The sequence below is a fragment of the Salvelinus sp. IW2-2015 genome, linkage group LG27 (assembly GCF_002910315.2).
Source record: "Salvelinus sp. IW2-2015 linkage group LG27, ASM291031v2, whole genome shotgun sequence".
Classification (NCBI taxonomy): domain Eukaryota; kingdom Metazoa; phylum Chordata; class Actinopteri; order Salmoniformes; family Salmonidae; genus Salvelinus; species Salvelinus sp. IW2-2015.
The window spans coordinates 24,333,872-24,349,868 of NC_036867.1; the positions used below are offsets into that span (position 1 = coordinate 24,333,872).

At 42.6% G+C, this 15,997-nt stretch overlaps 1 protein-coding gene and 1 pseudogene across 1 annotated transcript; one reads left to right on the plus strand and one right to left on the minus strand.

Moving 5' to 3' along the window:
• LOC111953912 (poly(A) RNA polymerase, mitochondrial-like) overlaps nt 1-5,773 on the minus strand; it is a 26,288-nt pseudogene extending 20,515 nt beyond the window's left edge.
• On the plus strand, nt 4,991-13,003 carry LOC111953230 (mitogen-activated protein kinase kinase kinase 8-like). The gene is made up of 8 exons (XM_023972354.2): nt 4,991-6,428; nt 6,829-7,213; nt 7,437-7,610; nt 8,174-8,435; nt 9,097-9,203; nt 10,227-10,379; nt 11,569-11,815; nt 12,048-13,003. Exons 2-8 carry the CDS (start codon nt 6,860-6,862, stop codon nt 12,176-12,178), a joined length of 1,428 nt encoding a protein of 475 aa, XP_023828122.1. The 5' UTR covers nt 4,991-6,428; nt 6,829-6,859; the 3' UTR covers nt 12,179-13,003.
• Nucleotides 13,004-15,997: the final 2,994 nt, after the last annotated feature.

The following is a 15,997-nucleotide window of genomic DNA, read 5'->3' on the forward strand; positions in this document are numbered from 1 at the left end:
GAGAGAGAGAGAGAGAGAGAGACTGATAAGGACCTCAGGCTGTGGGCTTCCTACAGGGCTTTCCCCACACTACGTCAAGGTAAACACATTTTCTATAGGAAGTTCCCCCCCGTCTCCCTCTCTGAACAAAGGTTCTACAGCCCAACAACAGAGTGACAGTAGGGGTCTGGCTTAACAAGGTGCTTGATCTCCTCTCTTACATGAGTTCTTGTAAAGATGTAAACAAAAGGACATGTAATTAAAAGGAGAGGGTATGCAGCAGAAACACGAGACCAATCTCTCAACAGCTGTTTTATGATATGAAAACAGCCTGAGGTCAATATTGGTATTTAAACGAAGAGACCCCTTGGAGTGAGTTTCCTGAAAGCTTTGTAGCACTAAGCATATATTGTCCATATGATCAGTGCTACGAAGCTCTTGGGAAACACCCCTAAAGTGTTTCTTTCTTAACCCTTGACACTTGTGGAAATTGGCAAATATGGTTTGGGACAACTTGAAATGTTTCCAACAGGAAAACTATAAAAACATATGCATGACCATGGTAGCAATTGAAAGAGAACATTTAGGAGATTATGGGGAAATGATCAGATCAAAAGTAACAACAGTTCACCTGACAAGACTGAATCCAAAATTACACTGTTGATGTTATGTGCATTTTACATTTACTGTACTTTTCGCAGCATTTGTCAATAACGAAATCTGAAAATACTCTGGATATATTCAGAAATATAATAAGAATATTCATGGTAATTTTGGGGTAGGTGCAACATAAGAAAAAATATTACAAGGGTTTGAATGAGAGGTCTAACTGGTGTCTCCAAGTGGCCACACGCCTCTCCAAACTGGGCACAGTTCCTAAGTAATATCAATGCACTTTTATGACTCAAGGAAAGAGCCTTCAACAATAKGTTTTTTTTAGTTTTTTTTTAGCTCTCCTAGCTTTGCCGTTGAGGAACTGAAGCAAGCACACTTGTCATTTTTTGGTTTGGAACACATCCCTGCCACACCATCACAAATTTACTGTTGTTGTTTATGCAATCCAAAAACTCACCATTATAAAATTGAAATCTGGATCAGGTGAGCATAATTTGAAAGCTTATTGTATTACCAGCTAAGTTKTAAAAAAAACAATTTTACAGTGTTAGGCTTTCACAAGGCACTTCAGACAGATGCATGTCATCCTTGTAACATAGCGATCATAATTGTTGATATTGTCAATTACAGTTTTCAAGTGCACATTTGGACTGATGGACGTGTGGTTTGCTTTTACGACATCAACGCGGTATTTATTATCATCTTCAACGTCTCATCCTTCACGTCTCATCCTCACTCAGACAACAAAATATTTCCAAAAGTAGCATAATTTTGTTGTGCATGGTACACACGTTTAGAACGGCTGTTAGTTGAATCCCATACAGCGCTATAAAGGGAAGAGCCTGAGCTCTGACGTTATATATACCGTATGTTACAGTATAGCCAGTGACCAAGAATTGTAGGAAATTAACTTAAAAACTCTCTCTCCACTGTCAAGAGGGTGGCCGCTAAAATGTTTTGCTTCACTTACGGCCCCCAAAAGGCTAGGGCTCTGACTGAGGCCCCTTATGATGAGTTCAGATTGTCTGTGGCCACCACCCCCATCAAAGTTGCCCATCCCTTGTATAAAGGGTTAAAATGTCCTCCTTTAGATTACTACCTGGATTTATTTCAATAACAACAGATTTTTGCTTTCCATTGCAAGACCTTTTGCTACGTTGTGCCCTACTGAACATGACCCTGATGTGGTTCCTCCATCCCCATCCTCAACTTCAGATTCCTTCCACTGATGCCATCCAGGTCCAGAAACATGTCTAGATCACAGCCCAGCTTCCCGAAGCCGTTCACGGAGGAGCCAAAGGGCCGAATGGTGCATTCTGGGAAATATGCAGCAGCTATGTCGTTCAGCAGCGAGCAGACCAGGAAGCGCAGACAGACATTCTCTTCTGTTAGCTGGTATGTCTCTGTAAGGGAGGTGATTTGTTGGTCTGAGATAGAGAGAGAAGACAGACACAGCGTTCTCATTGGGGTGAACAATATTTGTGCTTGAAGCAAGGGATCTCTTGAAATCTCTATAATTTATATTCAACTTTGTCTTGGTATAAATGTTTGTCACCTAAATTAGCACTAAAGCTGACATTGTACCTATATGTGTTCCCAGGGACATCATAAATGTTGCTATGCTAATCTGCATTCTTGCAATCTTCATTTAGTCAGTTAGACAACTTCAGACAGCCTAGTATTTTAGAAACCAGTCCATGTCGACTTACACTGTCCTCTTTGGACAGTCTCTGTCTCTGTATGAGGTCGTTGATGGGGATGGTTGTCTGTGGTTGGCACTGACGGGCAGACTGGCCGTTAAGACAGGTCTACAGGACCCGTTTTTTTGAGGGACAGCAATCTGGACTTGAAAGGCACTGTAGCTTCATAGTTGACGCTGGGGATGACGGTCATTTCATGTAGTGAAGTGAGGCTCTCCTTGCTGGTYAACTCCACCAGTTATCTTTGACAACCTCCTTTCAATATACATTAAAGATAGAGCTTTTTTAAAATGTTGGTTAGATTTTATTTTTGGTTTCAGACACAGATGAAAAAATAATACAATAAATAATATTGAGTACAATTGCCATTATAGATTGTTGTTCTTAAATAATTGTACACATTTTTGTACATTCAGCAGCGTGTGTTAATAAATATATAAAATATACTTTGCAAGCGTTCTTAAAATGATGTACACATTATATGGTCGATTAGTCCAGTTGTATATATTTGATGTAACCCCTTCCTTCCATTTACAGAAAAGCAGATTTTTGGCAACTGCTAGGGCCAGGGCTACACTTGTTTTTGTGATTGTTCAGTCCAAAACCTCCCGATTTTTTCACAGTCCCATACCATATGTAGATAAGTCCCCTCTTCAGATGAACATCTCCAGCAGCAGGCGTCTGTGGGCTTCAGACTGACCCTGTGAAGCTTACTAGGAGTCGAATGGTAAAGGTGTATCGTTTTCGATTGCGTTCGCTTAAGAGACATCTGCCGAAAACCTCATTCCATTCTGCCTTGGTGATATCGCAGTCCAAGTCTATTTCCCATATTCTCTTCAGGGCCTGGAGTCAGATGATATTACTCCAAGGATCACTCTATAGACTCCAGGACTTTTATTTGGTAGATAGTGGGAAAACGATTGGAACCATTTCCCTGTTTGACCGCTAGGTTTTATGGGTATTATGACACCTGCACTGTGGGGCTCTATGGAGCCTGAATTGCTTAGAAATAGTTCCATTGGCGGTAACTGTGGCACTGGCCCCCGGAATACAGGGTTTTGATCCATCATATAAAGTGGGGGCTAAATCCATAGGACTCCAGTGCTTTAAATAGGAAACCCCACTCCACCCTATCAAATGCTTTCTCAGCATCCAGGGACAGAGCTATGGCGGGGTTTGGCAGGTCCTCATTGCCCATTTTATATACTTTTATTTGTATGCTATCAGCACCGTACCAGTGTTGGAAAAAGCCAACCTGATCAGGGTGAACCGGGTTGCTTGCAAAGTGTTCTAGTCTTTTTGTTAAGACTTTAGACAATATCTTTAGGTCACAGTTTAGTATTGAGAGGGGGTGGTAATTCCCACATTGTGTAGGAGAAAAGATAGACCTCCTTATAAATTACTCCCTTAACAATACAATATTTTCAGTGAATTGAATTATGTTCAGTTATTTTTGGATATGCTATTTCCCATCATACTGTAGTTACATACAAATTGCTTTTGTTTTTGTTTCCATACATTCGTGTTGATTTGTAGATTCATATCTTAGCACAACTGAAATACTTACATAGCTTATATAAAATAAACATTTGTTGATATTTACATGTCTGGATAAATACTTCAGTAACTTTTTGTTGTTGGTTTTAGCAGGGCAGCTGATTAGGACAGATCTCTCTGCCTGCTCTATCCTCTCTTCTTGTAATGTGTAAAAATAGACCTTTGGTTCTAAAATCAAGAAAACAGACCGACACTTCCGTTTTTGACATGGAAATGTAGGCCTAATCCATCTGGCTAACTATATAGATGCCATGCTAGTATGGTGTTTTCGCTAGCTACTTGCCACAACTTTGTGGCCCCTATGCCTTTAATGTTGAGCATGATCAGCTAAACTACATGAATTAACAAGTGGCAGGGAGCTTGAACTGGAGTAGTCTTGGGGCAACTGCCAGCTAGCTAGCTAACGTAACCTACAATGAATGGCTAGCTCATGTTACTTACAGGATGCGTCTAATCGTTGGATGAAAAACCTACCGATTTCATGTTTCTTTTTGAGTACATTGGTCTTCCTAGTAGCAGTACTATTTCCGATCTTTTTTTGAAAGCATGAATCTAGTTATTGGAAGCGTTTTGAGAGGCTACCGCTTCCTCTCATACATTACCTACACGCCAAAGGATGACGCCATTGATGCCCCCAGAGTGGCATTAAAGCGCATATGCGTGTTTCCCCTGTTCAGAGACGGCTCAAACAGAACAAAGGCGGCTCAGTCAGCTGTAATATTAATATTGTGTTTTTACTCATGTGTAATAACAAACTGATCAATTTAATTGTTTGTATTGAAATGACTTTGTTTGCTCTCTGTAATGCAACCACCTGCGTTTCGTTTCATTACACCTTTATCACTTAAGTAATTTGTCATATAACTGTTATTGAACTTCAACAACACGAGACATTGCGAAATACAGTATTTTTCTTGACGCACATAGAGCGCAAGAGTTGAAAAATCGGAGAAGGGTGAAATTGCGTTCCTGTATGTGGTAATTAATGCACAATCATGTTGGATGCCAGCAACTGATTAACCCCGCGGGGGCGCAAACGGTAGCTAGCTAGCCATACACCAGTACGTTAGACAGTGTCCTTCGTCCCGCTTGTTGGGCACTGGTTTCTGTTGATAAAACGTTTACTGGAGACAGGAGACCAAGTGGAGACATAGGACGAGGTGGATAAGTTTATAATAAGGCCGTTTTATTAAAGTGTAAAGATATCAGGCAAAAACGTGCACGGCCCCTTTCTGTCAGATTCTTATGAAATCGTCGGAGAAGAGAGCCCCTCTAAGCAGTACATACAGATTATATAGGCAACAAGCAAAGTAGGTTGATCTTGTCGTCTGGCCTTCCGATTGGTCGATCTGGGTCGTGGGTAGTCCTGTTCGGCCTGATGTCGACATTCCATTGGCTTTTCACACAGTTCTTTGTACTAGTCACATCCAAAGGCATCCTGCATGTGCGTTTGTTTTCACAGGCCCTATTCATGGGGGAGGGGATGTGTGTGTGGGTCTGACAAAGTAGTGGGAATGGGTGCATGTTGTGCCAAGAATAGCTTATGTTGAGAAGTGGTTAAAACAAGTTACTAGTATCTAATACAATTTCTTACATTTCCCCCAGTTCGACGGTAAGGGCAGGTTTTCAGTAGTCGGGAGCGAAGGACAATGGGTGCTAGCTTAACCAGCTGAAGTACTCTGGTACACAGCAGGCGGGAGGCTAGCTAGCTAGCACACGGTGTTGCAAACTATCAAGCTAGTTAGTACACGTGTCGCCCCAGCCTCCCGTCTGATGTGCTTGCGGGAAGCAGGGGCGACTGGTAGACATTGTCCTTCGCCCCTGCCTGTGGGGCATGGTTTTCTACGGTACACAGCAGGCGGGAGCGACACAGTGTGCTATCTAACGAGCAAGTTAGCTAGCGCACTCTGTCGCCCTCGCATGTCGTCTGATGTGCTAGCGGGGACAACGGATAGACAGTGTCCTTCACCCCCACCTGTCGGGCACGGGTTTCTCTCCGGTACAATGCATGCGGGAGCGACACCGTGTGTTAGCTAACTAGCAAGCTGCTGTGCTAGTGGGGGCGACCGGTAGACAGTGTCCTTCGCCCCCTCCTGTCGGGCACTGTTTTTCCCACAGTTCTGTTAACGAATGTGAGGGCAGGCGGGAGCGAATTACACTGTTCACCGCTAGCTAGCAAGGCGTACTCCGGTATGCAGGGGAAAAAATCGMAGACAATACTTTTACTTCCCTTTTGACCCACATTCAAAAGTGTCACACASGCATGAAGGTGCATTCCATACAGAACCAATCAGTCGATTCGAACCAATGGGATGCTCTGGGGGGGATTAAGGAAAATGAAAAGAAAAACGAAACTACAAAGGAACCCTATGTCTATAACACTCACAGCATTCGCATAGTTTTTCATAAATACAGCACTACACCTGCACACGGAGACTGATATGGACTTCCTCTGTTGACAACTTCCTCACTGGTGACAGTCCGTAGGCTTCAATGAGCAATAGAGTTGACTGCATACAGACGCAAGAATGGAGTGAGCGCAGTCAGACCTGATCCTAAGTTATTACAAAGACTCAGGTAATCATATTCATATTACGCTTTTATAAACTAATCCTGATTCGCCTTATTTGCTTCCAACCTTAGTTTTCCAAAACGTCAATTAATTTAGTTGCATTTCTTCTTCACTTGGTTACAATGAGAACACATCATGTGATTTAGGAGAAATTGACATTTAGCCTGTTATGTTTTCATCACTTTATTATGTCTTCTGAAGTCCATGAGTTTGTGTACCCTAACATGAGGGTTCAATTTCACCAGAGGCTTCCCAGCTAATTGTGAAATTACCTTTATCTGCAAGGAAAACGGGTTTATCTATAGATTAGATTTCCCCTCCTTTGCTCTGCTTCCCCAACAAGCTGTACCAGGATCAGAATGTCAACGGCTCTTTCCATCATGGAATCTCAACTTTCCATTTCAGAACCCATTTTTYGGACAGCGAATGAAACAAGATGGATTACAAATATGACAATGCTGGAATAGAACTCCTGCTGGCTCACATGAACATAGAGGACATAATCGACGTGGTGGAAAATCTCTACCACACAAAGGAAGAGGAAAAAGAGGCCGGGGCGTCGTTTGAGGAGGGTCTCTCTCAGGAGGAGATGGACCAGAACGAGGAGACAGTGGATGATTCATGGGGCGAAGTGACAGGAGGGACCCAGGGGACACAGCAGGGGAACAGTGGTGGTAGGGTAAGGTACGGGACAGTGTCGGACTTGCTCTCTTTCGTCAACCAGATCTCTAACATGCAGCCAGAAGTACTGCAGCACCTGCCGGAGGAGATGGGTGTGTTACTGAACAAGGTGAGACTTCAGGACATTGGTTAGTCTTTTGAGTAGACAATGTTGATGGATCTGCTCACAAAGGACTCAWAGTGTTAGAAATTACATTGCATGTGTGTGTCTCGGTCTGTGTTTGTCTGTGAATGGGTAGAGTTAAGAATAGTATACTTCTTTGTACAGGGTTTTACCAGCCTTTACTGGGTCAGAAGCACCTCTCACACTGTATTTCATTACTTCTGTGCAGAAACACATGGGGCTGAAGAAGGGTCACTATCGCATCGATTCAGATGTGTTTCTGTTTCCATGGAAGTGGACCTATAAGACTCCTGGCGCCGGCGGCCATGTTCCAAAGGGCTCTTTTGGGAAAGTCCACTTGGCCCAGGATACCATAACCAGGAAGAGAATGGCATGCAAACTGGTGAGTCAATGAGCCCCGTGCTGGAATGTCTGGCATGTTTGCAGAATGGATTTCTCGAAGCAACCAGTTTGTTAGGACAAAAATCCACATCAAAGCATCATGTCACATGTCAAGTCAGTCAGGCCTTTGCACACAAACACTTTGAAACTTGCAAGAAGATCATTGTTTTCACTGTGACACAAAAAAGCCAGCATTGCATATGGATGGAAACTGAAAGTATTTGGCTGGCTACCCCACAGGAAACTCAACAGAAACCCCCCACAGTAACAGCTCTGGTTTTTGACAATAACAAATGCAGTGGGAGAGAATCAAACGGCATTATAGAATATCACCATTACCAAGTTTTCCCCGCTCTAGTTCTCATTTGATATCTATGTTTCCATTTTGAGCTTAATGATTAGGCCTACTAGTATTCACCTGGGGTGAGGATAGCATTGATATTATGTCAGCCCACAAATAGTTACACATGATGGGAGTGGCTTCCTGGTCTGTTTATTCAATAGTCATTGGAAAGTTTACATACTAAAGACTTTGTGCCTTAATGGTTATATCCATGCTCCTAGATCCCCATGGAACACTTCAAACCAGCCGATGTGGAGATCCAGGCACGGTTCCGTCACGAGAACATTGCAGAGCTCTATGGTGCTCTCCTCTGGGACCAAAACATCCACCTGTTCATGGAAGCCGGCGAGGGAGGGTCGGTTCTGGAGAAACTGGACAGCTGTGGCCCCATGAGGGAGTTTGAGATAATCTGGGTCACCAAGCAAGTCCTCAGGGGCTTGGAGTACCTACACTCTCACAATGTCATCCACCACGACATCAAACGTGAGTAAGAGCCCAAAACAAATGTCGAAAAACACACATTAGTAGACAGAGTAGTGTAAGAGTAAGCATAGAGTGAGATGAAGAGGAATAGGCGTACAGACTCTACTTTTACCAGGGTTTAGAAACCTAGGGTTTCTCAAATTCTAGCCTCAAATACAACAGAAATGGAACCCAGGTATGTCTACACATGCYCACATGCACGCTAGTGTATTTGGGGCCTGTGACTGTCATCATCCACTTTACATCATCTACTTTACAAATGTAACCAGGAAAGGGAAGGGCTTTAGAGTAGACTGCAGCTTAAAGCAACGGCTTCATAGGAAACTCAGCCGTAGACACCTTAAGAAACCACAGAGCTCCCTATATAGTGTACTTCTCATTTCCTTTGAATGTACACACAGTTCTCATCACATACACAGTAGGTCAATAGCAATTTTAGCAAATTATAGAATAAGTATTGACCTTTGAAAGTAGTGATGTATCTAGTCTTTCGTGATAGACTAATAACATAYCACTGTAGCTAGTTAGTGCACACTATATTTGGTTCTGTGTTCTGAGATTATACTGTATCTTGCAGCAAAGATTCTTTAGCTATGACATGGCTGAACTGAGCAGCTTTTATGGTGAATCTCACTCTCCCTCCCTCCCCCCCTCTCTTCAGCCAGCAACATCGTCCTGATGTCAGACAAAGCYGTTCTGGTGGACTTTGGCCTGACGGTACAGATGACAGAGAAGGTATACACCCCTAGGGATCTACGAGGCACAGAGGTGAGTGATTCTGCAGTTTTTTTCTCTTCAACACCCTCAGGCCTATGACATGACAACAAAATACACCCTCGGGTCTATGCCATGACCTAGAGGTTTGGGGTCAATTCGTTTTCAATTCAGTCAATCAACATTTTTTTAATTGGAATTGGAATTTCGGTTTCTGAATTATGAATTGAAATGGAATTGACCCGAACCATGATGACCTATGACATGCCAAACAACAAGAGCAATGCGTTGGAAGAACCATCCTACTCCTGTTACTCCACGAGAAGTTGAATAAGTGTGTTTACTAGAAGATAAAAAAGCTGTTTCTAGTTTTGGGATTGAGATCACMCAATGCCTCAGGACACTCTGATAATGATTTATTCAGAAGACAAGTCAGTGCTCCTCTCACAGTGTCTCAGTCAAAAAAAGGTGCAGGGAAATCACATCAAGCATGAAGAGATCTTGTACGGTGGACTATTGGTTTTTGTGTGTAATGTATAGGCTACAGAGTTTTACATAGGCTACAAAAGGCTGCAAAGGCTACAAAATGTACAGTGTTTAAGGTTGAATGCCTTTGAACAGTAGCATTTTCAGATTCAAATGTAGTTAGGAACAGGAGGATGAGGGGAAGGGAGGGTCTTAAAAAAGATCATAGTGATTGCCTCATCTATATTTTCCCAATTCACTCCACTACCCTCTGTGGTAACCTATACCCCTGGTGACAGAGTGGGAACGTCCCAGAGCAGAGAGCTAGACACCCAGCACAGCATTAATAACAGGGAGGGAAAGAGCTACCAAACAGACAGCTAGCCAAAGGAGTGGAGCTGCTGAGGCTGACATTAAGGCTGAGGCTGACATTAAGGCTTTTTTCATGTTGTGATTGTTATTATTATCACTGGCTTCATGACTACATAACAAAAAATTGCATTTGATAAAGAAAAATATTGTGTACTTTCCAAACACTTATTTTCTTCTTCTACAATTGGCATTATGCCATTGACCCTGTGAGTAACAGTTGTCTTTTGTTTTCTTCCCCAGATGTATATGAGCCCGGAGGTGGTTCTTTGTCGAGGACACAACACCAAGACAGATATCTACAGCCTGGGCACCACCATCATCCATATGCAGACTGGCAGCCCACCCTGGGTCAGGAGATACCCACGCACCGCCTACCCTTCCTACCTCTACATAGTAAGTACCACCCTACCTATCTCCCTCCCTACCCATCCTACCTCTACATAGTGAGCATATCCTGATAGTTCACAAATGACTTCTATACACTTCCAATAAATGCATTGAAATTGACAGAACATATATGGAGCTGTGTAGCAGAAGCTGTTTTTGCATGGGATATAATCAGTGACAACTCCACCAAGTATTAACGAAAAGTGGATGGATGAAGTGTATAGACGAGTGAATGGTGAACTTACAGGCCTTCCTCTTGCTACACTGACGGGGCTGAAGGAGGGGAAACCCCTCGCTTGTTTGTAGCCAGTTATTCCTTGAAACAGACAAATGCAGTTTGACTTAACATTCCCTGAAGATCAAACAAACTTTTTATGATAAAGGTCGGTCAGAGGCAAAGTAGACTATACCTAGTAGAATGTCATAAACACCTGTTTTGCTGCACCCACCCAAATGTCACATTTTTCCATGACCCTGTTCAGATTTCCACGGCATAGACCTAGATTCTTGCAAGATGATTTTTCTCAAATGTCACGAGAGGCAGGTCCCTTAACGTGACTTTGACTTCATCCTAAATGGCACCCTATTCCCTATTCTAGTGCACTACCTTTGACCAGAACCTTATGGGCCCTGGTCAAAGTTGTGCACTATGTTGGGAATAAGTTGCGATTTGGGAGGCAGCCTCTGTCTATGACACGTTAGTAGTTTACTCCCTCAGTCTCAGTACAGTAGTTCCGTTTGACTTTTAACAGTGTTTTTCCATGATCATGTTCCTGATTTGAATATGTCCTGTTTCTCTTTTTGAAGCATTATTCATCTCTGCTTTAAGGAAGGACTCACTTCCTCATTCTCCACTGTCATAGGGATGCCCTTTCTTGTACATCAAACTTATTTTACAAGATATTACACTCAATAGATGGAGCCGTAAGATAGCATAGAGGTGCAGATTCAATGCAGGATAACTTTTAGTTTCACCCTACCAGAAACTGTATTTAAAAAGATTGGAAGAAAGCATCGAGGAGTAGATTCGATCAGTTGTTTTCGGCTCAAATACTTTAGCCGTGCTTGATTGAACTTGCCTGGAGCAATGGAACCAATGGAATAGTCCCAAAAGTGCAAAGCCCATCCATATAAACTCACCTTACCTGGAGGTATTACTTCAGACCTCTGACCATATCCTCCTCTCTCCCCTCAGATCCACAAGCTGGCCCCTCCCCTGGAGGACATAGCGGAGGACTGCAGTGGTGTCATGCGGTCCTTCCTAGAGACAGCCCTGGAGAGGAACCCTGCCAAGCGCAGCTCTGCAGCCAAGCTCCTGAGGGACGAGGCCATCAACCCTCCCAGAGAGGAACAGCCACGCTGCTGGAGCCTGGACTCAGCCCTGGTGGAGGCCTCCCACCCTCTATTGAGGCAGCATAGCCAGCAGCCTGACACCACACAGGGTAGGGACTTCGATATGTTACTGTTCTCTATCATTGTTGCTCCCTAAAATAAACTGTTCTACATACTGTTCCTCACAGGGTAGGGACTTTTAGGGATATGCTAATATACTGTACTTCTAATATGTTTTAAAGTGCATGTTTCTCTGATATTCAAATGACACAGAGTACACGCTCAAAAATGTGCATATGAGGGCACCTATTAATACAACAACTATTCGCTTTCTCTTCACAGAATCCTCATTGTACTCTGAGCCTGAGGACTCTGCCCACCTGAGGAGAAAGGGATCCCTGTACATCGACTTGGGGGCAATGGCTGGATACTATAATCTAGTGAGAGGTCCCCCTGCCACAGAGTATGGCTAACCCTGAGCCTAACCTCTGAAGGAAATGTGTATTTTAAAGATATCAGAGATAACTGTTACCTTTCACCTTAGCCTGGTACTGGTGAACTGTTAGATCAGAGACCCTCAGGAAGTTGAGTTAGGGACTCATGAAGACTCAATGGTGAAGGTGTGACTGATGCTTTTGGAAAGAGATACCAGAAGGACAGAAAATTGGATAGAGACAGTAAATAGCCTGCACTTCAATGGCGCTGGACTCGTGTAATGAAATTGACCAATGTCTGAAGAGTGGTTTCTGTAGCTGCATTAATTTGCCATCTCTCAACAATGCAGCGGCACATTGGATGTAAGAGATGTGTTACTCAGTAACACTGTGTTTCACTGGCTAACAGTGACATCTTGTGGGATGTTCTGTAGATACATGATATACTGTATAAGCATCTTATACAAGTTTGTTTCTTAAAGAAATGCATCTGAATGAGTCTTGTGATTGAGACGTCATTCTATTATTTTGTGTCAATATGAAAACTATGATTTCTGACCGTGTATGTGTGGTTTGTACAAATTGTACAATTATATTGTTTTAAACATGAAGTTCTTAAAATTAACTTATTTGTGTTTGTTCCTAAGGAATATGAGAAGTGATTTTGAGAATTGCTATGCAAGTTACACCATGTACATGACTGATTAATTTGTTACTTTATTTGTGTGGTCATTGTACTTGTACCTGTTGGGTATGCAGTTTTCTTTCATAGTAAACAAAAATATAAATGCAACTTACAACAATTTCAAAGATTTTACTGAGTTACAGTTCATATAAGGAAATAAGTCAATTGAAATAAATTCATTCAACCCTAATCTATGATTTCACATGACTGGGAATACAGATATGCATCTGTTGGTCACAGATACCTTTAAGAAAAGGTAGGGGGCGTGGATCAGAAAACCAGCCAGTATCTGGTGTGACCACCATTTTCCTCATAAAGCGCGACATCTCCTTCACATAGAATTGATCAGACTGTTGATTGTGGCCCTTGGAATGTTGTCCCACTCCTTCAATGGCTGTGCGAAGTTGCTGGATATTGGTGGGAACTGGAATACGCTGTTGTACACGTCGATCCAAAGCATCCCAAACATACTCAATGGGTAACATATCTGGTGAATATGCAGGCCATGGAAGGAGTTGGACATTTTCAGCAGAATTGTGTACAGATCCTTGCGACATGGGGCCGTGCATTATCATGCTGAAACAGGAGGTGATTGCTGCGGATGAATGGCACGACAATGAGACTCAGGATCTCGTCACGGTATCTCTGCATTCAAATTGCCATTGATAAAATGCTATTGTGTTCGTTGTCCGTAGCTTATGCCTGCCCATACCATAACCCCACTGCCACCATGGGATACTCTGTTCACAACGTTGACATCAGCCAACCACTAGTCCACACGACACTATACACGTGGTCTGCGGTTGTGAGGCCGGTTGGACGTACTGCCAAATTCTCTAAATCAATGTTGGAGGTGGCTTATGATAGAAAAATGTACATAAAATTAATCGGGCAACAGCTCTGGTGGACATTCCTGCAGTCAGCATGCCAATTGCGCGCTCCCTCAAAACTTGAGACATCTGTGGAATTGTGTTGTCACAAAACTGCAAATTTTAGAGTGGCCTTTTATTGTCCCCAGCACAAGGTGCACCTGTGTAATGATCATGCTGATTAATCCGCTTCTTGATATGACAAACCTGTCCGGTGGATAGATTATCATGGCAAAGGAGAAATGCTCGCTAACAGTAATGTAAACAAATTTGTGCACAAKAATTGAGAGAGAAAAACCTATTGTGCCTACGAAAAATTACGAGATATTTTATTTCAGCTCATGAAACATGGGACCAACACTTTACATGTTGCGTTCAAATTGTTGTTCAGTCTAGTATATCAATGAGATGACCAGTGCTGTTTTGTACACACATTAATTTCAACAGAGCATTTTGTTAATTTTCTTCAGACTGTCTAATACACTACTTTTTCTGTCATGTTAAAAATTACGAGATATTTTATTTCAGCTCATGAAACATGGACCAACACTTTACATGTTGCGTTCAAATTTGTGTTCAGTGTAGTATATCCAATGAGATGACCAGTGCTGTTTTGTACACACATTAATTTCAACAGAGCATTTTGTTAATTTTCTTCAGACAGGGGGGGGGGGGGGGGGGGGGGGGGGGGGGGGGGGCGGGGTTTGGTCCTCCCAAATAACACTCCTTTTTCTGTCATGTTAGTTGAATAACATGTCATATCATTAACCTGAATGAAATGAAAAGCCAACACGTGTTTTAATCATGTTTATCTGACTTTATGACATAATGTATTCTTGTCCATATGAAGAGCTAGATAAAACAGTTGGTGTATCTCTTTCTATGAGTGAGTATAGGGAGAGTAGGAGGAGGGGGGAAGTTGTCATTTGTACCTAGGTTGCCATTTGGGATGAAACCACAGTGTGAGTGTGAAAGGGAAGTGCATGCCTGGATCAGATAAAATAACAAATGGCTCACACCAAGCCCACATAGGGTTTCCCTTGAGGTGGAATCAATGTTATAGAAAGAGTGATACACTATATATACAAAAGTATGTGGACCCCTTCAAATTAGTGGATTCGGCTATTTCAGCCACACCGTTGCTGACAGGGGTATAAAATTGAGCACACAGCCATGCAGTCTCCATAGACAAACATTGGCAGTGGAATGGCCCATACTGAAGAGCTCAGAGACTTTCAACGTGGCACCGTCATAGGATGCAACCTTTCCAACATGTCAGTTCATCACATTTCTGTCCTGCTACAGCTGCCCTGGTCATCTGTATTGTATTGTTATTGTGATATGGAAACATCTAGGAGCAACAACGACTCAGCCACAAATTGCTAGGCCACACAAGCTCACAGAACGGGACTGCCGAGTGCTGAAGCGCATGGTGTGCAAAAATCGTCTGTCCTCGGTTGCAACACTTACTACCAAGTTTCAAACTGCCTCTGGAAGCAACGTCAGCACAAGAACTGTTTGTCGGGAACTTCATGAAATGGGTTTGTCATGGCCGAGCAGCTGCACACAAGCCTAAGATCACCATGTGCAATGCCAAGCATCGGCTGGAGTGGTGTTAAGCTCGCCGCCATTGGACTCTGGCGCAGTGGAAACGCATTTTCTGGAGTGATGAATCATGCGTCACCATCTGGTCGTCCAGCAACGTATTCACCTAAAAATGTGTTTCGGCAAAACATTAGTTAGCTAAAATCAAATCACATTTTATTTGTCACATACACGTGTTTAGCAGATGTTATTGCTGGTGTAGCGAAATGCTTATGTTTCTAGCTCCAACAGTGCAATAATATCTAACAAGTAATATCTGGCCCTCAACCATCACGGTCACCTAATAATCCCCAGTTTACAATTGGCTCATTCATCCCCCTCCTCTCCCCTGTAACTATTCCCCAGGTCGTTGCTGCAAATGAGAACGTGTTCTCAGTCAACTTACCTGGTAAAATAACGGTAAAATAAAAAATAAATAAAAATAAAAATCTAACAATACACACAATCTAAAGTAAAGGAATTTAATTAAGAATATATAAATATTTGGACGAGCAATGTCAGAGTGGCATAGACTAAGATACAGTAGAATAGGATAGAATACAGTATATACATATGAGAAGAGTAATGCAAAATATGTAAACATTATTAAAGTGTGCAGTGATTTCAAGTCTATGTACAGTATATAGGCAGCAGCCTCTATGTGCTAGTGATGGCTATTTAACAGTCTGATGGCCTTGATAGAAGCTGTTTTTCAGTCTC